Source organism: Podarcis gaigeae (assembly GCF_964106915.1).
Source record: "Podarcis gaigeae genome assembly, chromosome: 3".
Taxonomy (NCBI): Eukaryota; Metazoa; Chordata; class Lepidosauria; order Squamata; family Lacertidae; genus Podarcis; species Podarcis gaigeae.
In genome coordinates, this window is record NC_139680.1 from 110,213,060 (window position 1) to 110,238,953 (window position 25,894).

Below are 25,894 nucleotides of genomic sequence, written 5' to 3' on the forward strand. Positions count from 1 at the left end.
CAAGGACCAATAGCTCTGGGCAAAGCGATGCCTTCGGAGTACTTAACAAGTTTCAGACCTAACGAATCCGAACACTTAAGAGAGCCCAGGGGACGCTGCTCTTGACAGTCTTATGGGTGCCCTGAGCTAACCTTGCAAAGGCGTCAAGGGGAAAGCAGATGCGCGTGTAAAAAGGGTCAGGACTGAAAGCTTTTTGCCTTGACAGCTTTAGATGAATGAGGGCTTTCAGTCCGAGATGCGTTCCCCTTCCTCCCTGCCACCTTGAGTGCTGTTCAGAGGAACGCCAGCATGAAACAATAGCACTAAGAGGACCTCCAGAGAATCCTCTTAAGTATGCTCTGCCTATTCCTTTCCGGCACTGCAGCGGCCATTTCTTCTATCAGGCATGGGAGGGCGAATGAGGGCGTAAGGTCCCCTCACGTGCAAAGTAAGTAAATCGAACTGGGAGTGCGGGGAGAGGTCTGCTTATCCAGTGAGAAAAATGCACAGAGCTGCCCTGGGCATGGGAATAAATGAGAAAGCCTGTACATATAGCAGCTGCATGTTGCCACTAGAGCATCATGTGTCCCAGAGGGAGCAGGTGTGGCGCAGCCGATTGAGCACAACAGTCCACTTCCGCATTCAGTTCTTCGTTTCCTTGGGCATCCCATGTTACTTTAGAAGTGAGAGGAGGGGTCTCGCTCCAGGAACAGAGTAGCAGCTCTGTTCATTCCACAACTGAAGGTGGATCCATCTATTTCCCTCTTCCCGATGTGTAGAAAAACTCATATCTTGGGGGAATAATCATATATTTGTGAAAATAACATACAGAAATGATTTATATTGGGCAAAGTTGTCTGTCTTCTGTTTGAAGACCTCCACTGAGCAAGAGCCTATCATTCCTTTAGCTAACTGGACCCAAAGTCAAACTGCTGTTACTGTCAAGAGGTTTCTCCTAACGTTCAGCTGAAATGAAAACAAATGTAAAGGTAAAGGGACCCCTGACCATTAGGTCCAGTTGTGACTGACTCTGGGGTTGCAGCACTCATCTCGCTTTATTGGCCAAGGGAGCCGGCGTACAGCTTCCGGGTCATGTGGCCAGCATGACTAAGCTGCTTCTGGTGAACCAGAGCAGCGCACGAAAACGCCTTTTACCTTCCCGCCGGAGTGGTACCTATTTATCTACTTGCACTTTGATGTGCTTTCGAACTGTTATATTCGCAGGAGCAGGGACCAAGCAATGGGAGCTCACCCCGTTGCGGGGATTCGAACCGCCAAGTCCTAGGCTCTGTGGTTTAAACCACAGCGCCACCCACATCCTGAAAACAAATGTAGTAAATAATTAAAAAAGAACATTCTTTGCACTGTAAAAATGATCATTTAGAAAGGAGATTTGATCAGGCGTACTTCCAAGCTTTTTTCCCTACAACCTCAAGGTCTGGAAACCTGCGTCTTTTTCAACAAAAAAGAAAACTGGGATCCTAAGGCTGCCAAATTCTGCACCGTTTACCAGATGCCGGACTTGTGTTGTCATTCCGTAGATGCAAATAATAGTCACATGTCTGATTTAAGGCACTGTACTGTGCAAGGGGTCACCTTATGCACAGATTACGTAGTTGCTGTTTTTATGGAGACCAAAGATCAGCCGGCCGCAATCTGACATGCCTTCCTTCTCCTGCTGCCGCCTGCCCTTTTTCCTTCCCTGCCTGGTGAGCATACAGCCTTTCATTCATTCAGAGGTCTAGCTTTAAAAGCCAGATCTGAAGCTTCTTCTTTTAAATTCCAGGACAGCCAGAGTAACCTTTGATTCCACACTTCAGTTTTCAAATGGAAAGATTGCAGGAAGAAGCAGACAACCGGGGAACGGGCAGAAACAGACAAACAGAGTGAGAAAGGCGGGGCTGGAGATCCTCCTCTTTTGCTACATTCCACAAGTCCTAAATATTTCCAATTTTTCATAGTTCTCTGTCCCAGGAGCTGCAAAGTGGTGGTCTTTTTTTTATAATAAACCTGGGCTTGCCTTGATTCAATAAAAACTATAGATGCACGCAGTTAAAAGTAAAAAAAATTAAAAAATTCTTTGCTTTAAATCTCTCTTTACTTCCTGGTGCATTTAAAAATATATTACTTCTAACCGCTTTAGAGAAAACTAGGAAAGTAGTATCTATTAATATTTAATTGAATCAGATCCTTCCAACTCCCTGCTGCAACCACGTGATTTGCCTTTGTCTTGATAAAGAAGAGTGCTTCCTTTTCGCCGCCATATACATATTTGATTTCTTTGTGCACATAGCTAGATCTGAGCCCAATTGCCTTACTTAAACTGCGGATGAGGAACCTTAGATATCCCTCCCATGTGTGGTTTACGAATGTCAGGAATCCACTCCCTAGGATCGGAAATGTCTATAAATTAACTCTCCAAGGGCGCGCTAGCAAATCCTATGATTTGATCGCTTGCACATTTCCTAGGTAAAGTGCTGCCAGCCAGGACAGCTGAGGCAGCTATGTATTATTTAAACATTGACTGAGGAGGAAGGGGAACACACCATCATGCATTAATCAGGATCATGCGGATGAATTTGCTTATTGCCAAGAGAGCTTTGATAGGCGCAAAGAGCCCCCGAACAGTGGGACAGAGGAAGATCCCTGCTGGGTCAGACAAAAGGCCTATCCGGTCCAACATCGTGGAATCGTGGAACTGTAGAGGTGGAAGGGATCATGAGGGTCATCTAGTCCAACCCCCTGCAATGCAGGAATCATTTGCCCAGCATGGGGCTCGAACCCACAGCCCCGGGATTAAGAGTCTCATGCTCTACCAACTGAACATGTTCCCTGCCATGGCCAAGCAGATGCTTCTGGGAAGTCCACAACCAGGACACCACATCCATCTCCCTCTCCCATTGTTGTTCCTCAGCACCTGGTATTCAAGCTTATTCCTTCTGGAGGTAATATACAGCCATAGTTACTATAAGTCATAAATAGCCTCATTCCCTGATCCAAAACACCCACCCACCTGACTCACACATGAAAACAAAGACCACCACAGCCAACCACAAATGAACAACCACACCCTAGGCCAACCCCAACCTCTCTCATCACCAAAGGAACACAAGCGAACAGCAAAGAACCTGCACAAGCGACACTGACACCAAACCCTACATACATTAAGCAAAATAGAAACATCGCCACCCAACCCCACCCATCTTTCCCCCCCTCCACCTCTTTCCCCCTTTTCTTCCCAATGTCTCAACAAATGAAACTGATTTGCAAAAATGTTACATGGAAAAATATATACAGTGGTACCTTGGGTTACATACGCTTCAGGTTACATACGCTTCAGGTTAACCCAGAAATAGTACCTCAGGTTAAGAACTTTGCTTCAGGATGAGAACAGAAATTGTGCTCTGGCGGCGCGGCAGCAGCGGGAGGCCCCATTAGCTAAAGTGGTGCTTCAGGTTGCGAACAGTTTCAGGTTAAGAACAGACCTTTGGAATGACTTAAGTACTTAACCTGAAGTATCACTGTATATACGAGAGAGAGAGACATTGCACACACTTTTGTAAATCAAGAAAATCTTTAATAAAAAATAAAAATAAAAAATAAAAAATAGCCTCATTCTGCATGAATCTGTCCGGTCCCCATTTAAAACCACCTGAGTTGGTGGCTGTCGCCATGCCTTTTAACAGCAATTTTTAAATTTCACTATCCAGGGGTGCCAACTTGGGCCCCAGGTTATGGGTGCCCAGCGAGACATGACGTCATGACATCATGTGTGGTGTGACATCACAACGTCACATGGCCTCAGAACCTGGTGGCACCGGACGTCAGGTTCCGAGGTCTCGCAAGGCCACTGACATGACTTCCAGTACTTCACGAGGCATCACAAGTTGCATAGGGGCCCTGCAGTGTGGGTGCTGAGCACCCACAACAAAACTTTTGTGGGTGCTTGGGGCCCCAGGGCCCCTAGATATGGCACCCTCACACTGTGAAGGACTTCCTTTTTCCTGTCCTCGTCAGCTGCATTAGACGGCCACAGGCTCTCGTTTCAAGAGAGTGAAACTTCTTGTCTGCTTGTCTGCAGAACATAGCTTCCCCATTCATCCCAGTGGAGCCCATTGATCTTCTGAACATTCCAATCAGGTCTGCCCAATGAATGATGAAGTGCATGCTCAAATGAGCTCTCTGTACCCATCAGGATATGCACATTGCAGTGGGTCATTGTGTGGTGTGTGTCTGTTTTGAAGTATGAGCCCAAGCACATGTCAGTTCCTGATCTCAGCTCTAGCTGCAGATGCATCAGAGGAATCCCAGGAAATGATGCATCTTCTCCAGCAGGGACATATGATGGACCATGAGAACAACACCGATCTGGCCGTACGGAGGCAATCAAATATCAACCAGATTGGCAGCCAAGCCGCAACGATGGCAGGTTGTCCTTCTGCAGGTAGAGTCAGAAGCCCCTTGTGTTACCTCCAACATTTATTCTGTGAAAATAGGGACATCCAGTGGCGCTGTGGGTTAAACCACAGAGCCTAGGACTTTGCGATCAGAAGGTCGGCGGTTCAAATCCCCACAACGGGGTGAGCTCCCGTTGCTCAGCCCCTGCTCCTGCCAACCTAGCAGTTCGAAAGCATGTCAAAGTGCAAGTAGATAAATAGGTACCACTCCAGCGGGAAGGTAAATGGCACTTCCATACGCTGCTCTGGTTCGCCAGAAACAGCTTAGTCATGCTGGCCACATGACCCGGAAGCTGTACACCGCCTCCCTCAGCCAGTAAAGCGAGATGAGCACCGCAACCCCAGAGTCGGCCACGACTGGACCTAATGGTCAGGGGTCCCTTTACCTTTACCTTTAAGGAAAAGCGGGACATTCCAGAATTAAATCAGAAACTGTAAATCTGGGATTGTCCCTGGAAAATAGGGATATGTGGACGGTTTCTCTGCCTACAATAACATATTCTGGCAATTTGCAGTGGTGACACTGAAGCCCAGCAGAGTGCAATCCTGACAGGCAACCATAGTGGTACAGAGTTCAAGGCATATGGATCCTGCTTGCAGAGTCCTGCGTTCAAGACATACAGCATCTTACATGCTGGCCGCCAAGCATGTGCTCTACTGATACAGGACATTTCCACATGAGCCACTGTGGGGGAAATGGCAAAGACAGCTCTCCCATAATGTTTGATTCAAGCCCTTCTCCAACCCAGACCCTCAACTTCCCCGTTTATTTATTTATTTAAATAATTTTTATTGAATGATTTTATGTTACAAAAAACAACCATACTACAGCCATACTACCACTAAATATAATTAAGAAGTAAAAATTACATACATCGATATTTAGTTTGTTATTTGTTATTTACCGTCTTATTTCCTCCCAAACATTTCATACAACAACACACATATGTGCAGATACCCACACACCCGCACACAAAATGATAATAATGAAAGTAAATATTTTCCCCCCTTTTATCTTCCAAAATCGTTTCTTCAACTTTGACTTCCTGTCAAGTCCCTTTGCATATATTTTATCTTACATTTGAATGTACACAAAACAATAAACCTTTCTATATAATTTTTCTAATACATTCTGAAAACATAATAAATCCTTAATTGTTGTCCACTTCCTTTTAGTTCCTTTATCACTCGAATGCTAGCACAGAGTCAAAACTATTATTGTATTTTTGAACGTATCTTCTATAACCATCCCATTTAACTTCTCCATTTATTTTAAGAGAGACTTTAGGGCAGCTCCACCTGTGCGAAAGCGTTTGTGTGAAGTTGTCGCCTCCACCGAAATCTCGCAAGGAGCCTTTTCTGAGTGGGCGAGTCCCATGTCTACTGGGGTCTCTGCAGGGTACGTCAGACATTGCTAGATGAGTGCATAGAAGCTTAAAGAAAATAAATAGGAGAGACCGAATATCTGCAAGTTGGTGAAATCCAAAATACCCGCCCACACCTTCTTCTTGCTCAAGTGCAATAATTCGTATCAGATTCAGGGTGGAGTTCGATGCAATTTCTCTGCCACAATTTCAGCTGGAAGAACCAAACGCTGCATAAATAAAGGGCCGTTTCTCCCACATGAGTACAAAGGAAAATGATGTAATCGGAGCAGAACCATTTGTACCACAATAGCAGAGGATCTGTCAGCACTCACTCCTATAAACTCTTACTTTTCAGGGGTTTACAGCTAAGCTCAAAAATATTTGGGCTGGATTGTAACTTCCTGTGCTGGGCTTCAAGCCTGAAAAGATTTCTTTTTTGAATTAAGTCAGAATCATTTTTTTTTGTTGTTTTTTTTTAAAAAATTAAATTGCTTCCCTCCACAGAGAGAACAACAAACAACAAACAAAAACGCTGAAATTGGATCCTGGCCATTTGGGGGGGGGGGAAGATGGAGGACCCCTTGCCTGCTGTAGATTTGAAAAAAAATGCTTGAATGCATATCTTTTACTTTCAAACGTATCGGGGTGAAATCACAATATGCATATTCCTGCTAAGTGATGATGGATTACAGGACTTTGTTGAAATGTCCTGGGCTCTTGTCTCATATCCGTAGGCTTCCTGGGACATAGGGCGTGGCCTTGTGTTGAGACAGAAGCATAGTACAGTGGTACCTTGGTTCTCAAACGTCTTGGTTGAAATATGCTTGGAGTTGAGAGTGGATTTCATGCTCTTTATTCAGCTCATAGTAGTGAGGAGGAATGGAAGTTCCCCCAGAATGTCTGCTTTATATACATTATTTACACAATGGGCCCCACGTGATTTGCTAATTCCGGGATTCTCCTGTAGGCCAATCAGGTTGCGGATTCACTTCCACCTGGAGCTGGATTGGGTGGCTCCTGTGGACCAATCAGACTGCTGCATTCTGAATCCTATTGTTCTAGGACCAGTCAGACTGCTGCATTCTGAATCCTATTCAACTCAGTACATAACATTGGTACTTGAACAACTTGGAACCCAAACGCTGCAAACCTGGAAGTAAGTGTTCCGGTTTGTGAACTTTTTTTGGAAGCCGAACATCCTCTGTTTTGAGTGCCACACTTCCATTTTGAGTGTTACACTGAGGTCTGTCTGTTTTTGCTATTTATTTTGTGGGTTTTTGTGGGTTTTTTGTTTTGTTTTTGTGACTGTGTGGAACCCAGTTCAGCTACTGATTGGTCGGTTGTGTGACTGCAGTACATTGTTGATTGCTTTCATTTTATGGATCAATGGTCTTGCTAGATAGTAAAATTCATGGTAAACTGCTGTTTTAGGGGTTGATTTTAAAAGCCTGCAGTGGATTAATTTATTTTGCATTACTTTCTATGGGAAAGTGTGCCTTGGTTGTGGAATGTTTTGGTTTTGGAACGGACTTCCAGAAGTTTGATAACCAAGGTACCACTGTACATCTTCCTCAGCATTGTCTCCTCTAACCAGCAGCTATTCTTCAGGATTTCAGACACAGAATCTCGCCCAGATCTGCTTGGAGATGCAGATGTCTGAACCTGGAACATTCTGTCTAACACTGAGCTATAGGTCTTCCCTTACATCTTTAAACTCACATTCCTGCCAGCACATATGAGTTAACATGTATGTATGATTATATTCCACCCGTCCTCCCAAAAAAGCCCAGGGCAGCAAAACCCACCTGTGATTTTAAAAATGCAATTACGGAAATAAGAAACGCAATTAAACAATTTAGAACCCATTAAAGACACCTGAAAACAATTGGAATCAAGCGTTTAAAGCAAATTTTAAAAAGAGGTGTCACCAAATCACGTGTCTGGTCAGGTCCCCAAAACATAAAGGTTTTCAGCAGGTGGCTAAAAGAGTTAAGTGATGGTATCTGTCTAGTATCAATAGGCAGGGAGTTCCAAAGGTAAAGGAATGCCACAGTAAAGGAATGTTTCCTTACACATGTGGAAAACAATGTGTGGCACTTGTAGAAGTGCAAATTCCGCAGATCCGATTGGCACGAATGGGGCAAGGCGGTCCCTTAAGCAAACTGGTCTGGTATATGCATCATTGTATGCACTTTTGCATAATATAATGCCTTTATGTACACTGCCTTCACTAATATAAGCATTATTGTGCACACTTTCCCCCAATGCACACTTTTCCTGCACCCATTTATTTGGTTAAAGGTAAAGGGACCCCTGACCATTAGGTCCAGTCGTGACCGACTCTGGGGTTATGGCGCTCATCTCGCTTTATTGGCCGAGGGAGCCGGCATACAGCTTCCGGGTCATGTGGCCAGCATGACTAAACCGCTTCTGGTGAACCAGAGCAGCACACGGAAACGCCGTTTACCTTCTCGCCAGAGAGGTACCAATTTATCTACTTGCACTTTGACGTGCTTTTGAACTGCTAGGTTGCCAGGAGCTGGGACCGAGCAACGGGAGCTCACCCCGTCGCGGGGATTCGAACCTCCGACCTTCTGATCGGCAAGCCCTAGACTCTGTGGTTTAACCCACAGCGCCACCCGTGTCCCATTTATTTGGTTAGAAGAGTGCAAATTTCAAGGGATAGCTGCAATTCAGCTTGCGCACTGGTTCAGCACGTGCAAATATGACAGAATTCCTCCCCATTCCTGATCAGAGATGATGGGAGGCGATGCCTCCGAGTTTCTAAAGCCACAGTAATACTCCGGGCCTCTTTCCAGCCCCTGTTGGAAACCGTCCCTGCAAACCGAGCATGGAGTAGATAGTCATGTCCTCCTGCTCAGAGAACGAAAGAGCCAAACGTGATATCACTTATATAACGCGAACAGCCCTTCATCATTTATTTAGCATATAAATAAATAAAGCACAAGGAAATGGCAGAAGCCGCGATGAGTCTGGCGGATTAAACGCGGGCCACCAGACAGTTTTCTTCTTCTTTTTGCAGCTTTTCTGACCTGGCTGTTACGACACTTAAGCATCCAGATTTGGTGGCTGAAAGGACCTTTCACCACCTTCAGCTGATCTGTCAGGTGCAACCATCCCTGGAATGGAAAATCCTGGCCACAGGTTATCGATGCGCTCAGGGGTGCCATCTCACCCTCAGGATTGTGGGTGCCCAGCGCTGCTACATGGATGCGTAATGTGACATGCACATGCCTGATGTGTGACATCACACGCAATATGTCCCCTTTTCCCTGGGCAGGGGCGCGGACTTGGAGGCAGAGAGACTGTCTCCGTGTACGAGCTCCACCCCCCAGAAAATGGTGCCTCTCTGGCTGGCTGCGGAGGGCGGTGCTGAATTGCTTCTCTCTCGGGGGCAATGCTTTTTTCATTGACTTTGTGGGTGCCCAGCCCCCCCATTTACCGTATTTTTCGCTTCATAAGACGCACTTTTTTCCTCCTAAAAAGTCAGGGGAAATGTCTGTGCGTCTTATGGAGTGAATGTGTGGTCAATCGCTGGCTCCCTTTCTGGCCCCGCCCCCTTGCCCAGGCCTCCATTGTTGAATGTTCTGCAAGTGACTGGCTGATTAGATTTCCTGTCTGGAAACTGTAGAAACGGTTCCCTTCCTTTCCTAAAGAAGCTGCAGAACTGTGAGTTGAACCCCATTCAATACAGGATTTTTTCCCTTTGCAATGAAAGCTCAACAACTTTGAACTGATGCTCAAAAAAGGGTCTTTTTCCCTTTGCAAAAGAAGCTGCACAACTGTCAGCTGATCCTCAAAAAAACGGGGCTTTCCCCCTCTAAAAACTAGGTGCGTCTTATGGAGCGAAAAATACGGTATATCATTGTGGGTGCCTAGGAACCAAAGCCCCTTGGATTTGGCTCCTATGTATGCACTGATAACCTGGAGACTTGATTACTATAACATACTCACAAGAACAGGCGACATAAGCCGGTGAGGCGTAATGGTTAGAGCGTTGGACCCGGACCTGGGAGACAGGGGTTCGAATTATCACCTGGGCATGAAGCTCACTGGCTGACCCTGGGCCAGTTGCTCCTTCTCTGCCTAACCCAGTGGCATCGCAAGGGGTGGGCGGTGTGCCCCAGGTGCCATGTCTGGGGGGTGACAAGAAGGCACCCCACGGGGTGCTCACCCCGCTGCTCCCGGGCGCAGCAGCCAGGCCCAGACAGAAGGGTGGGGGGCCATATGAGCCACTTGGCCCGGACCTCCGATTCCAAAGGGGGCCTCGGTCAGCAAATTTATATTTTCCATCATGTCTCTATATGCAGATACAGGTTCAAGCCTTGAAATAAAATTATTTGTCAGCATAAATTTTGTGAAAATTGTTTATATACAGTGGTACCTCGGGTTAGGTACTTAATTTGTTCCGGAGGTCTGTTCTTAACCTGAAACTGTTCTTAACCTGAAGCACCACTTTAGCTAATGGGGCCTCCTGCTGCCACCGCACCACCGAAGCACAATTTCTGTTCTCATCCTGAAGCAAAGTTCTTAACCCAAAGTACTATTTCTGAGTTAGCGGAGTCTGTAACCTGAAGCATATGTAACCTAAGGTACCACTGTACTTACTTATTTATAAGGCTTCAGTTATCCCCAGGCTAAAAAAGGGGGGGCACATTATCTACCTGGCCCCGGGCCTTTGCCTGTCTCTGCAAGGCCCTGACGGTGGTGCAAGCAGCCATCGTGCCACTGCAAGCCGCAAGCGGAGGATCCTGCCACCGTCCGTACAGCATTCAGGCGGCACCAGCGGCTAACCGCTACGTACAACGCATGTGCGGTGTCACACGCTTGCACTGTACAAAGCGATGCCGCACATGTGCTGTACATACCAGTTTGCCACCGCTGGCGCCCAAGCGCCGTACGGACGGCAGTGGGATCCCTCCATCGCCACTACAGCCGCAAGCGGAGGATCCCTCTGCTGCTGCGAACAGAAGATCCCGCCACTGTCCGTATGGCGCTTGGGCACGCCAGCGGCAAACCTCTATGTACAACACATGCACGGTGTCGCATGCATGTGCTGTACATAGCAACGCCGCACATGTGCCCTATGTAGCGACACAACGCATGTGTCATACGTAGAGACGCCACACGTGCATCATACGTAGCAGCGCAACGCATGCGCAGCCGGCGGTTTGCCCCGCCCCGGGTGTCGGTTAGCCTTCGTTCACCCCTGGCCTAACCTACCTCGCAGTGTTGTTGTGAGAATAAAACAGAGCCTTGAGCTTCTTGGAAGAAAAGGCGGGGCACAGATGCAATACATACAAATAAACAAAGTGTCGTTCCCTTGCTAAGAGAGCTTCACTGGCTGAAAATCTGCTACCAGGCCAGGTTCAAAGTTATTCCGCAAAGTCCTGAATGACTTGGGCTCAAAGTACTTTAAGGACCACCTGGCTCCTCAATCATGGAGATCTTCTGATGGGAGATTCTGGTGGCTCCCTCATGCCCCATAGGAGTGGGTGGCCTTTACCAGCAACCAAGCTTTTAGTATGGTGGCCCCTGCCCTGTGGAACTCCTTGCCAATAGAAGTCAGTGGGAGTCTTCCCTGCTTTTGTTTAGACACCTTTTTCAAACTTGTACTTTTTAGACAAAACCTTTGGAACCTGGTTTATTCCCCCCCCAATAGAATTTATTAAAGTTTGAAAGAAAATATACAAACGTTAATATTAAATACCCAATATCGTTTTGTCATAAGAAACCAATCTAAACAAAAATACAAACCCAAGGGGGGGGGGAGAGAAAAGAGTAAGAGAGAGAGAGAGAGAGAGAGAGAGAGAGAGAGAGAACTTCTGATTCTTTGTCTGTCAGCTATATATAGACCAATATATAAACCAATATTTTCTTCAATCCTCAAACCCAGATATCATAAATTCATTTTCTTTTTCATGCAAAAAAAGTCTATAAGAGATTTTTGATCTATAGTAAATATTAACAATGATTTCCCCCTGCTTAAACATGTCAGCTTTGCCATCCCAGCTAAGTCCAATAATTTTAACATCCATTCCTCCATGGTAGATAATGATGAATCTTTGGAAATGGTTTATTGACATATGACTAATGTTTTTGCTGATGTTATTATTGCAATACACTGGTACCTCAGGTTAAGTACTTAATTCACTCCAGAGGTCTGTTCTTAACCTGAAACTGTTCTTAACCTGAAGCACCACTTTAGCTAATGGGGCCTCCCGCTTCCGCTGTGCCGCCGGAGCCCGATTTCAATTCTTATCCTGAAGCAAAGTTCTTAACCTGAGGCACTATTGATGGGTTAGCGGAAGGTGTAACCTGAAGCGTATGTAACCTGAAGCGTATGTAACCCGAGGTACCACCACTTTCCACCCCCACTTGAAGATGCTTCTTTCCCCTCCTTCCTTCGCTGCTCACAAAAAAATGTTTTATACGATTCATACTGTGATCAAACAGCTTCTTGGAACAACTGGGTGGAGCCAGTGTTAATCTTTTATCGCTGAGGCAGCTTTCTTCGCATGTTTCTTGTCCTTGTATCTCCTGCGGCTAAGTGTAGGAGCCAGCTGAACAGAAAGTCATTGCATTTGAAGTGATCTGGAAGTTTGTCTCAAGGCAGGAAGAGGCAAACCTGCAGCCGTCCAGATGTTGTTGGACTCCTCTGCCCAAGCCAGCATGATGATGTCAGGTCAGGGATGATGGGAGTTGGAGTCCGGCAACATCTGCCAGCCACTTGGTCCTCGGTGTCTAATCTGTGATGACTCATTCCCATATGCAGTGGTGTCCAGGAGGGCCAGATTTGATGAAGTGAAGGGCTATGAGGACCGACAAAAGTTGTTAACCTTTTTTTAGAATTGAAGTTATTGAGGTTTTTTTAAAGGATTTTACTCCAGGAAATATACTGCCACAGGGGCCAGATTAAATCGACTGCCGGGCCGGATTAGGCCCCCAAAACAGACTTTGGACATGCCCGTCATATGGAGTACATCACTTGATGCTTCTGTCATCAAGTGACAATCAGCCTTGCCATTTCGACTGGTGTTATGCTCTATTTGCATGCCAAGGCCCCAAGCCCCTGCTATTTGATGAATAATAAAACACACGGACACCAGTATTTTGGGTTAATGGGATAATTAAGGCCACAACGTTATTGGTAACAGAATGTGAGTGGTGTTGGCTTAGGCACTGGAATTGAACCGACTATATCTGACTCCTGCCCACCATGCAGGTATAGTGGTGCCTCGCTAGACGAAAAGAATTCGTTCTGCGATTCTCTTTGTCTAGCGGTTTTTTCGTCTTGCGAAGCAAGCCCATTGACAGCTTAGCGGATTAATGCTAGAGCTGTCAAGCGGCTTCCAGCGATCAGCTGTTAAGCGGCTTATCAGCGGAACAGCTGATAAGCGGCTTAGCGGCTTAGGAAAAGGGCAAAAAAAGCAAAAAAAAACTGCCGGGGGACGCAAGATTTTTTCGTCTTGTGAAGCAACCCCATAGGGAAATTTGTTTTGCGAAGCGCCTCCAAAACGGAAAACCCTTTCGTCTAGCGGGTTTTTTGTCTTGCGAGGCGTTCGTCTTGCGGGGCACCACTGTACCGTATTTTTTGCTCTATAAGACTCACTTTTCCCCTCCTAAATAGTGCGTCTTATGGAGCAAATGCAGGCTGCGCAGCTCTCCCAGAAGCCAGAACAGCAAGAGGGATTGCTGCTTTCACTGCGTAGTGGACCTGCTGAAAAAGTTTGCTGACCCCTAGGATATAGGATATCCTATACCCACTTACATGTCATTACGCCACATTGAAATCAATGGAATTTTACAACTATGTTAATCAGATATTATTTATCAGATCAGATAAGGTACTCCAGATATCATTCTCCCTACTTTGTTCTAAACCAAAGACAGGAGACCAAATGGTTGCTGGAATACAGCTTCCATTAACCCCGCCCACTGACTGGGGTTGATGAAAGCTGGAGTCCCAACATTTTCAAGACTGGGTTTCCCATCCCTGATTCAGAATAAGCTTTAGCTATGTTAAACCCCAGCTCGACCATAAAGAAGGCTGATCGCCGAAGAATTGATGCTTTTCAATTATGGTGCTGGAGGAGACTCTTGAGAGTCCCATGGACTGCAAGAAGATCAAACCTCTCCATTCTGAAGGAAATCAGCCCTGAGTGCTCACTGGAAGAACAGATTGTGAAGCTGAGGCTCCAGTACTTTGGCCACCTCATGAGAAGAGAAGACTCCCTGGAAAAGACCCTGATGTTGGGAAAGATGGAGGGCACAAGGAGAAGGGGACGACAGAGGATGAGATGGTTGGATAGTGTTTTCGAGGTTACCAGCATGGGTTTGACCAAACTGCGGGAGGCAGTGGAGGACAGAGGTGCCTGGCGTTCTCTGGTCCATGGGGTCACGAAGAGTCGGACACGACTAAATGACTAAACAACAACAACAACATGGTAAACCCCAGGCCAATGGAAGTTTTGTGGGAAATAATAATTGGCCAAGAACTCAAACAAGGGATAATGAATCAGATTCGTTACTGGCCTTGTTCTTTGTGAGCATTAATGCGCAATTAATCAATATTCCGCTACCACTCATGCTAGTTGCAATGCTTGGGGGCTGGTTTTTTGTTTGTTTGTTTTGATATAATCGTATACAATTAATGAAGCGCTTTTTTTCTCCAAGTGAAATCTGAATTTAATTGTAAGGCTTTTTTGGGAACGATACAATGAAGTATTCATTAATTCAAAGAGTCTCTTTTCATTTACATGTGCGGGGATCCTGGTTTTTCTTTCTAGGCATTGCTAAAATAATATTTGCTACAGACTGTAGAATGCTACATATATCTATAGGGAACTGGCTCTCCCTTAGGGCGACATTCCTGCAAAGCACATAATTTATGCTGAAAACTGTGGTAGGATTTGGCATCTTACAGCTGTAGGCAGGATGGCAGCCTAGGTCTTTAACAAATGCTGTTTGATGTCTTTCATTTAAATGGTAAATCACACAGTGCGGCATTCATTTTAAGCTTGTACAAAGGAGCGTGGGATGCAGAACGGATAATAATACGTGTGAAATATTCCCCCCTTTCTGCCTTAAATTGTTTTGTAATTCTGGATCGTGAGCATGTTGACCTTCAGGAAAATGCACACTTTGCTGAATGCACAGAAAAGCTGTCTACCGTATTTTTCGCTCTATAGGATGCACTTTTCCCCCTCCAAAAATTAAGGGGAAATGTGTGTGCGTCTTATAAAGCGAATGCAGGCTGCACAGCTAAGCCCAAAGCCAGAACAGGGAGACAGAGCACTACACAGCCTTCACCCCGCTGCTCTGCGGAGGCTTTAAAGGCTGTGCTCCAGGGGCTTCAGACAGCTATCTGCAAGCCTGTTGTGCTCCGAATTCCTGCTGCGCTCTGAAGGCTTGCAGATAGCCGTCTGAAGCAAGGAGAGCGAGAGGGATTGGTGCGCACCAACCCCTCTTGCTCTCCAGGCATCGCTTCGCTGGAGAGGCGCTGCACAGTTTTCCCTCTCTGCGCAGCACCCCTTCAGCGAAGCGGGAGGAGAAATAGAAGGGGCTCCATTTCTCCTGCCGCTTCGCTGAAGGGGCGCTGAGCAGAGAGGGGGAGAATTCCCCCCCCCCTTCTCACCCTCCTATGGTCCGGTGAGTCCTATGGTCCGGTGCGTCCTATAGAGCATAAATACAGTATGTGCTGCAGCTGAGTTGCAGAACACATGACTTGCATGCAAATGGTGGCAGGATCAGTTACCTCTGTGTAGAGCTGAGAAAGACTCTGCTTTACAACCTTGAGACAGCCAGTGTAGATCAGAGGTGGCTAACCTGTGATCCTCCAGAGCTTGCTAGACCACTTAGGAGGCTGCCTTGTACCAAGTCAGTCCATGGGTCCATCTACCTCAATGTTGTCTACACTGACTGACAGCAGCTCTCTGGGGTTTCAGGCGGTGACTCTTTCCCAGCCCTTCCTGGAGAGGGCAAAGGGATTGAACATAGGACCTTCTGCATGCAATCAGATGCTCGGCCACTAACCTGTGGACCATCTCTGAACACCATAGCTGTCAACTTACAGATTTGAAAATAAGGGACCAGCAGCCTTGAAAAGAAGGCATCAGCAGCCAGAATAAGGGATTTCCTTTTCCCACACCGTGTGCCCCCGCTCCAGACAGACCTTTTCCCCAGCAAGGGTGCGTGGGCCGTGGATGATGTATCCATCCGATTCCGAGCACAGGTAACTTTTGAGCCCCTCCAAGCCAAAGGCAGAAAGCCCAGCCAGCAGCCAAACGAAGCCGCAGGCGGTGGTTCCCACAGCACAGCAACCCAGCAAAGGGGATGCAGCAAGGAAAACCACTGTCACCTCTGTGCTGGGAAGCACTGAGCAAAGGCGAGTCCCCAGGCAACGCGGCCGATTTGATCGGCACAAGGCACGCAAACTCCATCCCCCAGTCGTTCTTAGACTCCTTATTGGGTGAGCAACACAGCCAAGCAACACAGTTGGAGCCTCCCTCCTCCCTGGCCGGCAGGGAGGGAGGGAGAGAGAGGAGCTGCTTCCTTTGAAACCCGGGGAATTTACGGGATATCATCAATCTGGGACAGCAGCGGGACACGGAGCTGGGATAAGGGAGTTTCCCGCCAAATAAGGGCCGGTTAACAGCTATGCTGTATGCTACAAATCCCATCATCCCTGTCTACTGGCCAGGCTAGCTGGGGGGGGGGGTTGGGAGTTGGAGTCCAACAGTTTTGGAGGACCACAGATGAACCACCTCAGTTGCAGACAATACTGAGCTAGAGAAATATGCGGTCTGATTCAGTGCAAGACAGCTGCCCAGATGTCAGAGACCAGGCTGAGGAGTACTGCTCTGATGAGGAATTGTGGGAACCTCACCCTCACCCTCGCTCTGCTCCTGACCAGGATCCTGAAGCTGCCCAGCAGCAGTTGAGCAGTATAGATTTGGAACAGCGGTTTGCAGAGGAACATAGTTCTGAAGACAAATTTGGGACGAACTGGGGGAGGGGGAATGAACAGCAAAGTGAAAAAGAACTGGAAGGGAGAGAGCTAACAGACACTCTCTCTTGCTAGAAAGTGTCCAGCCTATCAGTCCGAGGTCATGGAGAGCAGATTACGTGGCTAGCATGGTGGTTGCGAGATCAGGTTGCAAGGCACGGAAGTGACTAGGGGGGAAGTGGGTGGAAACCTTAATTGGGGACACCATCATTCCGAGAGTGGCTGCTTTGTTCTTTTGCTGTGATAACTAAAGACTCTTTAGACATTAAGCGACTCTTTGCTTTGTCCTGCTTTTCTACGGCCAAAGGGGGGGGGGGAGGAAGCCGAGTCCCCGAAGCCTGACACTTGTTGTTGTTTAGTCGTAAAGTCGTGTCCGACTCTTTGTGACCCCATGAACCAGAGCATGCCAGGCACTCCTGTCTTCCACTGCCTCCCGCATTTTGGTCAGACTCATGTTTGTAGCTTCGAGAACACTGTCCAACCATCTCGTCCTCTGTCGTCCCCTTCTCCTTGTGCCCTCCATCTTTCCCAGGATAAGGTCTTTCCCAGGGAGTCTTCTCTTCTCATGAGATGGCCAAAGTATTGGAGCCTCAGCTTCAGGATCTGTCCTTCCAGTGAGCACTTAGGGCTGATTTCCTTCAGAATGGAAAGGTTTGATCTTCTTGCAGTCCATGGGACTCTCAAGAGTCTCCTCCAGCACCATAATTCAAAAGCATCAATTCTTCGGCGATCAGCCAGCCTGACACTATATGAAACAAATTGAAACTGAGCAAAGTTTCTACTGGGCATGTGTGTGCTAGAGGCCAGCATTACAATTCTATAAATAAATAAATAAATAAATAAATAAATAAAATTCTTATTTAACCTTGCCTTTTATCTATTAGGAAAATGCCCGCCTTCACTCCCAGTACATTTCCGAGCTCAATTCAAAGTGTTGGTGCTGACCTTTAAAGCCCTAAATGGCCTCAGCCCAGTATACCTGAAGCAGCGTCTCCACCCTGATCGTTCTGCCCAGACACTGTCCTCCTCCAATGGTCTTCTGGCGGTTCCCTCACTGCGAGATGTGAGGTTATAGGGAACCAGGCAGAGGGCCTTCTTCGTAGTGGCGCCCACCCTGTGGAACACCCTCCCATCAGATGTCAAAGGAATTAACAACTATCTGAAGTTTAGAAGACATCTGAAGGCAGCCCTGTTTAGAGAAGTTTTTTATGACTGATGTTTTAATGTATTTTTAATCTTTTGTTGGAAGCCACCCAGGGTGGCTGGCGAAACCCAGCCAGATGGGTGGGATATAAATAATGAATTATTATTATTATTATTTAATTGATTTAAGTTTCTGTCCTGCCCCTTCCTCTGAGGATCACAGGGCGGTTTACAATAGCTGTTGTTCAAACTGTTGGAAGGTTGCAGTGCCTGCTGTGGCAATATAAAAACTCAACCGAATTCTGGGATGTGATGATCATAGCTGTCAAGTGTCCCTTATTTGAAGGGACAGTCCCTTATTCCAGCGCCATGTCCCGCTGCTGTCCCTTATTGATGGATGTCCCTTAAATGTCCCTTAAATGATGTCCCTTAAATTTCAAAGGAAGCAGCTTCTCTCCCTCCCTCCCTGCCGGCCAGGGAGGAGGGAGGCTCCAACTGTGTTGCTTGGCTGTGTTGCTCACCCAATAAGAAATCTAAGAACGACTGGGGGGGTGGAGCTTGCATGCCTTGTGTGTGGCTAGTTAATGCAAGCTGAGGAGGTTTTTGAATGCTGGACGCCATTTTGTTGCATGTGCTGCTGCAAACTTTGCAGTGCAAAGTCAGGCCGGGGAGCCATCTTAAGTTGAGGCTGCATAGGCCTTGTGGTTCAGATTCTAGTCAGTTGAATCTCTGGTTACAAAGTTGGTTGGACAGTGTTCTCAAAGCTACCAGCATGAGTTTGACCAGATTGCAGGAGGACAGGAAGACTGGAGTGCTTGGAACAGGTGAGGCTGCAGGTCCCTTATTTTGGCTGCTGGTCCCTTATTTTCAAGGCTGCTGGTCCCTTATTTTCAAATCTGTAAGTTGACAGCTATGGTGATGATAGATAATAGATAGATAGATAGATAGATAGATAGATAGATAGATAGATGATAGATAGATAGATAGATAGATAGATAGATAGATAGATAGATAGATGATAGATAGATAGATAGATAGATAGATAGATAGATAGATTAGATGATAGATAGATATAGATAGATAGATAGATAGATAGATAGATAGATAGATAGATGATAGATAGATGATAGATAGATACACATTTGTGCATTTGAGTTACTGCATAGCAGAGATTCTAAAATCCCTGCTTCTCTCAACCATGTGAAGTTAAGCATGAGCAGGAAAACCTTTTTTGTTGTTGTTTCCACTGCTAAACAGTTGGTAGTAAAAAGAAGAAACAAACAAACAAACAAACAAATTATTGCCCATTCCTACAAATCATCCAGAGATGTACCAGTAGACCCCTCTCTGCATTCTACCTACCTCCACTCCAGAGAGATGTCACGTATTCCCTGTAATCTCATGTGATTAATAGCCTCGTAAGCTTTGCCCAGCATTGTGTCCTGGGTTTCCTCGATCCTTTAGAAAGAGGAGGCATAGAAACCTTAACACCAGCCTCCCCATTTTTGCCAAACGGGTGAATTTGGTTTCCATGGCAGCAGAGACAGGCAGATTTTGACTTTAAGGGCATCGACAGATGAAAGCATTCCGCTTCAGCAGACAAGGCTCCCCAAGTCTTGAGAGCGACACATTCAATTCCTTTCAGTCCATGGTTCTCGTGACATGAAGTGGATCACCCTTCGTGGTAATTTCTAGGGAAGACTTGAGCTCTTCTCCGGAAAGTTTTAGTCTGAATAGGGAGTGCTTAGTTATAACCATCTGGGAGTAATTTTGTGACACAGCCTATTGTCTTAAGTCAGGGGCAGCCAACATGGTGCCCATGAGACACTGTTGGACTCCAACTCCCATCAGTTGCAGCTAGCATGGCAACCTGTGTCTCTAGTGTTTGCAGGGTTAAGAACAAGACTGAAAACTGCCTAATAACATTTACCATGAATGTTCCATGCTGTGTGCTAATTACAGGTAGGTAGCCGTGTTGGTCTGCCGTAGTCGAAACAAAATTTTAAAAAATCCTTCCAGTAGCACCTTAGAGACCAACTAAGTTTGTTCTGGGTATGAGCTTTTGTGTGCATGCACACTTCTTCAGATACACTGAAACAGAAGTCACCAGACCCTTATATATAGTGAGAGGGTGGGGAGGGGTATTACTCAGAAGGGTGGTGGGAATGGGTGATTGGCTGATAGGTGTGGTAAACCTGTTGATGACTGTTAACGATGGCAACAGGTCTTACAGGAAAAAGCAAGGGGTGAGATGGCTAAAAATAGCTTTATCATGTATAATGAGATAAGAATCCAATGTCTCTGTTTAGACCAGGTCTCTTCATGGTTTTAAGCAGAGGTCAGCAAACTTTTTCAGCAGGGGGCCGGTCCACTGTCCCTCAGACCTTGTGGGGGGCTGGACTATACTTTGAAAAAATAATAATAAACAAATTCCTATGCCCCACAAATAACCCAGAGATACGTTTTAAATAAAAGCACACATTCTACTCATGTAAAAACATGCTGATTCCTGGACCGTCCAGGGGCCGGTTTGAGAAGGTGATTGGACCGGATCTGGCCCCCAGGCCTTAGTTTGCCTACCCATGGTTTTAAGTCTGGTAATGACTGCTCCCCGCTTAAAACGGGGGGCGCCCTTTGCATGGACGCGTGCAGCCCCTAGATCTGGAGCGGCTCCAACAGCATAGGCTTGGCTTTGCCTTCCCTCAGGTGGGATACCTGGAGGTCTCCGCCTACCTCAGTCAGTTGTCCAATCCCACCTGGGGGAAGAGTTGCCAAGGAGACCAGGCCAGGTAGGCGAGGGATTACCTGCCCACACAAAGGAGGGAGGATCTTACCTGGGAATTCTCACTTGGCTCCAGAGCTTCTCCCACCCTACCCACCCTCAGTCAATGTCTTATTTTGCAGGTTAATTTTCCTCACAGGTTTTGCAGGTTAACTTTTCTTCACAGGTATGCGGGCGCTGCTACGTTAAGGTCGCTGTTAAAGGGCCGGAAAGGAATTTCCCTGCATTGGCAGGTTTCGCCTTTCTCGTAGCAAAACGTCACAACTTTGGCGGTATCAGGCCTTGGGCGGAATCCTTTTGCCCATCTTCCTCTTTGCGGCGGCGATACCAGGGTTCCCCGTTAAAGGGGTTTTCTGAAGGGAGGCTTTGACCGTACGCCGAAAGGTCGTCATTGCTCTCCCCTGCGGCGGCGGAGTTACGGGGGCGGCTATCTCTGCTTGAACATATGTTCTCCAGAGCCAGCCCATCCCCCCCCCCACACTGGATAACCCTGATGCTCCCTAGGTTCCCGGCTGGGGACTGGGGAGGGAGAACGCCCAGTGCCTGAGCCAAGGTCTACCCACATTTGAAATTTAATAAAGTTGTGGCCAATTTAATCCCATAGCACGTTGTCTTGAGTCGTTATTCCACATGACGGGGGGACCGCGCGGGATCTGGGGACTCCGCCTGTCCACGCAATAAGTTGCAATTCAGCAACTTCTCTTTCCAGTCTATTGCTGTGTGCGGAAAGCTTATTTGAACAGTGAGTAGTTACTACGATCTGCTCAGACTCATGGTTCATGGTTTGTAATCAATCACTGACTTTGTCTGCATTGCTTTCATATGTAGTGTGTTTGGGGGAATCAGAGCTCAGAAGTAAACCACCAATCCACAGGACGGAAGATACTAATAATAGGGTTTCTCTGGAGTAAACAGGATGCAAATTTCTCACTTAGCCGGTGCTGAAAATCAACGTAATGGAAGCAAAGAAGGAGAGAGCATTGATTTTTTGATGAAATATTGTGCTGCATATATACCCCAAAGGCTTTGCATTAAGACTAGGCAGAATCCTGACATTTCCTAACCTTTTGGTGCCCATTGTTGAATTTTAATAACATGCTTTTTAATTTTGTCCGCTTTCTGGTTGAGACTTAATGTGTTGACCCTGCCGGACCTTTCCGACCACAGTGATGATAATGTATTTGTGTGTATTTATATGCTATATCGGTGTCTGCAGAGAGGGCTTTATGAAATCCATAACAACCCACTATATAAAATTGAGATCCAGCGCCATTAAAATCAGCAGGAATTTTGCCATGGACTTTAATAATGTCGCAGGCCAGCCCAATCTCCAAGTAATGGGAGATCCCAGGGGTTTCGACCCACACTTACTTGGGGTCCATGTTTTCTTTTGGAAATGAGGCACAGTGGAAATTGTAGTGTCTCTCATGACATATGGTTTATTTGCACATTTATACAACCTGAGCCTATGATGGAGGGGTTCACAGCATAAACATTTCAAGAGGGCCTTGCTTCGTCCATAGGTACAGCCCTGAATCCAAACTGCCATCAGCCACTCTGCTCTGCCCGCTGCTTTGCGTCTCAGTCACAGAACTCTCTAACCTCTGATTTTATCTTCTAACTAACTCTGGGTTAAGAGAGGAGCCCTTCCCATTTGCCATCTGGCACAGAGCCCCCTCTCTTTAGCTTACCTTATGTCCTGTCATCTTCCTTTAGTTCCCCTAATGGCCCATCATCCCAGGCAATTTCTTGGGCATGGAAATCTTAACCTACCTCAATTATAGCTATAACACTCAAATGGAAGCATGGGAGAGGCCCTGGAGGGAAGATATTAAATTTACGTCATGTTACGATCTAAAAGAAAACTGTATGAAAATGCTTTACAGGTGGTATTTGTTAAATTAGCCAAAATGTTTAGATCTAGGCCAAACACCTGTTAGAAATGCAGGGAGGCAGAAGGCACATTAATCCACATGTGGTGGAACTGTAAAAAGATCAGAGAGTTTTGGGAAATGATCTATAATGAGCTTAAGAAAATGTTTAAACACTCTTTCCCTAAAAAGTCTGAAGCCTTCCTGCTAGGAATTATGGGTAATGGAATCCCAAAGAAGTTCAGGAGAGTTTTCATCTACTCCACAGTAGCTGCCAGAATTCTAATCGGAAAAACTGGAAGGGGGAAGTTATCCGATCCAAATCAGACTGGCAAAATAAATTGAGAGAGTATGCTGAACTAGCGAGAATATCAGCAAGGTTACAAGACGTTACAGATGAAAAATTTATTAGAGTGGGACATATATAGAGTTTACCTAAAAGAACATTGCCAAAATATCAATCCGTTGGCAGGCCTTGACTGAATTTCTGCATGTAATAGGACAACTTTATAAATTTAAAGCAATCAGAATAATTCAGAGAAGATAAAGTTAAGTGTGTAACTAAAGAATGTGGTTTGGGAACACAATGGGGAGCTCGGAGGTCATGATGAATTTAATCACAAATTGATGTACACAATAAGTAACAATTACGAAATGAATGTTTGTTTATTTTCACGTTGTCTTTAACATTTATTGACTATTCATGTTATACAGTTTTAAAACCAATAAAGCAGTTTAAAAAACCAAAACAAAACCTAGCTTAATTAGATTTTAACATTTGCTGATTCCAGGGGATTCAAAGTGTCTAGCACACAGGTCTGGCTTGAAACACACAGGTCTAGCACCCAGTTTTAACACTCCAAGCATTGATTAAATTCTAACACCTACTGGAGCCAGGAATTTACAGGAGTCTGGAACCCACATATGCATAAGATGTGGGCTGTTCCCCATTTTGAAATTGCTGTATTATGGAGTCGGTCCATTAGTCCATCAAGTCCAGGATCCTCTGCTCTTGATGGGCAGCAGCTGGTTCCTCCCACCATTCCTCTGTGTCCAATGACAAAGAAGGGGTTAAATGCCACAACCACATAAGATCAGGCCATTGAAATGGCCTAACCTGGGGAGAAAACAGCAAAGACCTGATGAAGAGAGCACAGCAGAGGTTATATTTTCTGAGAATCCTCCGGAAAAATAATCTCTCAAAGGACCTGTTGATGGCAGTTTACCATTGCACTGTGGAGAGTGTATTAACTTATAGTCTGTGTGTGTGGTTTGGGAGCTGCACAGTCAGGGAAAAAACAATGCTGTCCAGGGTTGTAAAGACTGCGGAGAGAATAATTGGGTGCACTCTTCCCACCTTGGATCAAATCTACGCTTCCAGGTGTCATAAGAAAGCTGCAGAGATTGTGCTGGATAGTGCGAACCCCGGAAATGATCTCTTTCAGCTTCTGCCTTCTGGAAGAAGGTACAGGGTTATAAAGACTAGGACTAGCAACCTGAGAAACAGTTTCTAGCCACATGAGATTTTGGTTTTAAACGCAGTGTAAGGTGGTCTTTGTGGGAGTATATTGTATTTAATTATGGGGTATCAGAGTTTTTAGGGGGTTAACCAGGCTGGGATAGCAGGCTTGTTGGTTTTTGAATGTCTGATGTAGATTTTTTCAATTTCGTTGTTCTGTATGGGACAATGACAATAAAGATTATCGTATCGTATGCAAGGAAAAGAACCAGAATATCATGCATATAGAGATCTCAGTTCTCCAAGCGCTGGTCCTCATGCAGACAAAACAACAACATCTGCACAGAAGAGGCACATTGGGGTAGAAGTATACCACCCAAGGGGGGGGGGAATTCCGAAGGGACTGCCCCCCCCCAAATGCCCAATGAAGACTGTTGAGGGAGGAGGGGAATGAAGTATTTATTTGTTTTATTTCACAGGATTTCTAAACTGTTTAGTTATTTTTAAAAAATCTCTAAATCGTATGTAAAGCACCACATAAGAACAATAAAATAAAAACAGCTAAATCATGAAAGCCAGGAAAACAGTTTTACGGGTAGTATTATGATAGATGTAAACGGGAATTTATTACTAATAAGATCTCATTTATGGATTGAGGAAAAGCTAGGGGGGGAAATATGCATCTTTACAAGATTGCTGAAGAAGCTGAAGGAGGAATGCTTCACAAAGAGGGGAGGGAATGCCACAGGGCTGGTGCAATGATGAAAAAAAATGTGAGGAGTAAAATTTCCCCAGATGACCCAAGTGATCTTTAGGGATGGGGAAGAAATTTGATTTCGTCAAAAGGAGAACCTGCTAAATTAGCATGAAATAGCTTGCAGAAATGTATATAATAGTCAAAAATTGCATAAAGATAAGTAAAAATACTGTATACACTGTTGTTGTTTAGTCGTGTCCGACTCTTCGTGACTCCATGGACCAGAGCACGCCAGGCACTTCTGTCTTCCACTGCCTCCTGCAGTTTGGTCAGATGCAAATTTTAAAATGAGGATTCTTTTCTTTTTTAAAAAAAATCACAAATTGATGCAGAAATGTGGAGAACTGGATTTAAGAGTGGGGTAAAGGGTGAGAAACTTGGAAAAACTGAAATGGACAGATACTGATTTTACAGGTCTATACGGGAATAGGAGGTCTTTCGAAGTTATAGGGAACCCGTGAAACACACAAGCAGAGTGACTATTATACAGGAAATCTTGCAGTGCTCTAACTGGTCTGCCCTTTACTTTCTCCTTGCAGGAAGGCCTGGCTGACCAACGTCGGAAGCCCAAGCTCACGCATCGACCGGACTAATTTTGCTAATGAGAAAGAGATCACTAAACTTGAGTTCACTGGCTTTAGCACAAGATACTAGCCAAACAGAACAACACCAAGCTGATTATACTGCTTATAGCAATTAATCACTTGAAACTATTGTTGATGTTATCATTATATTATTTACTTAATTGAAACACTATAATAATATTAATGATAACATTGATTGATTATTATTATATTGTTAGGTTTCTGCTTTTGCATGATAATGTTTCACGCTTCTCTAAAGTGCACAATTCCACTTTTTGGAACCTTCCTGAATGTTAGGGAAATGTAGCAATTCTCCTGTTTGCATTCAGTAGGAACTGCTGTGTGCTGTAATTTTAGAAATACTTTTTTTGAAAAATGACGTCTTTACAACCACTGGCTCCCCCAAGCTGAAGCTGCCCCTACAGATTTCAAAAAGGCAAATAGGAGCCTCTCTCGAGGCAACTTC

The 25,894-nt window shown here is 45.6% G+C and overlaps 1 protein-coding gene across 1 annotated transcript in view; it reads left to right on the forward strand.

Annotated features, from left to right (window-relative positions):
• Positions 1–25,894, forward strand: part of ACYP2 (acylphosphatase 2) — a 63,555-nt gene extending 37,661 nt beyond the window's left edge. The window contains exon 4 of the mRNA XM_083733919.1: positions 25,384–25,894. Within this exon, the coding sequence (XP_083590045.1) occupies positions 25,384–25,498 (115 nt within the window). The 3' untranslated portion in view covers positions 25,499–25,894. The remainder of the gene's footprint in view (positions 1–25,383) is intronic.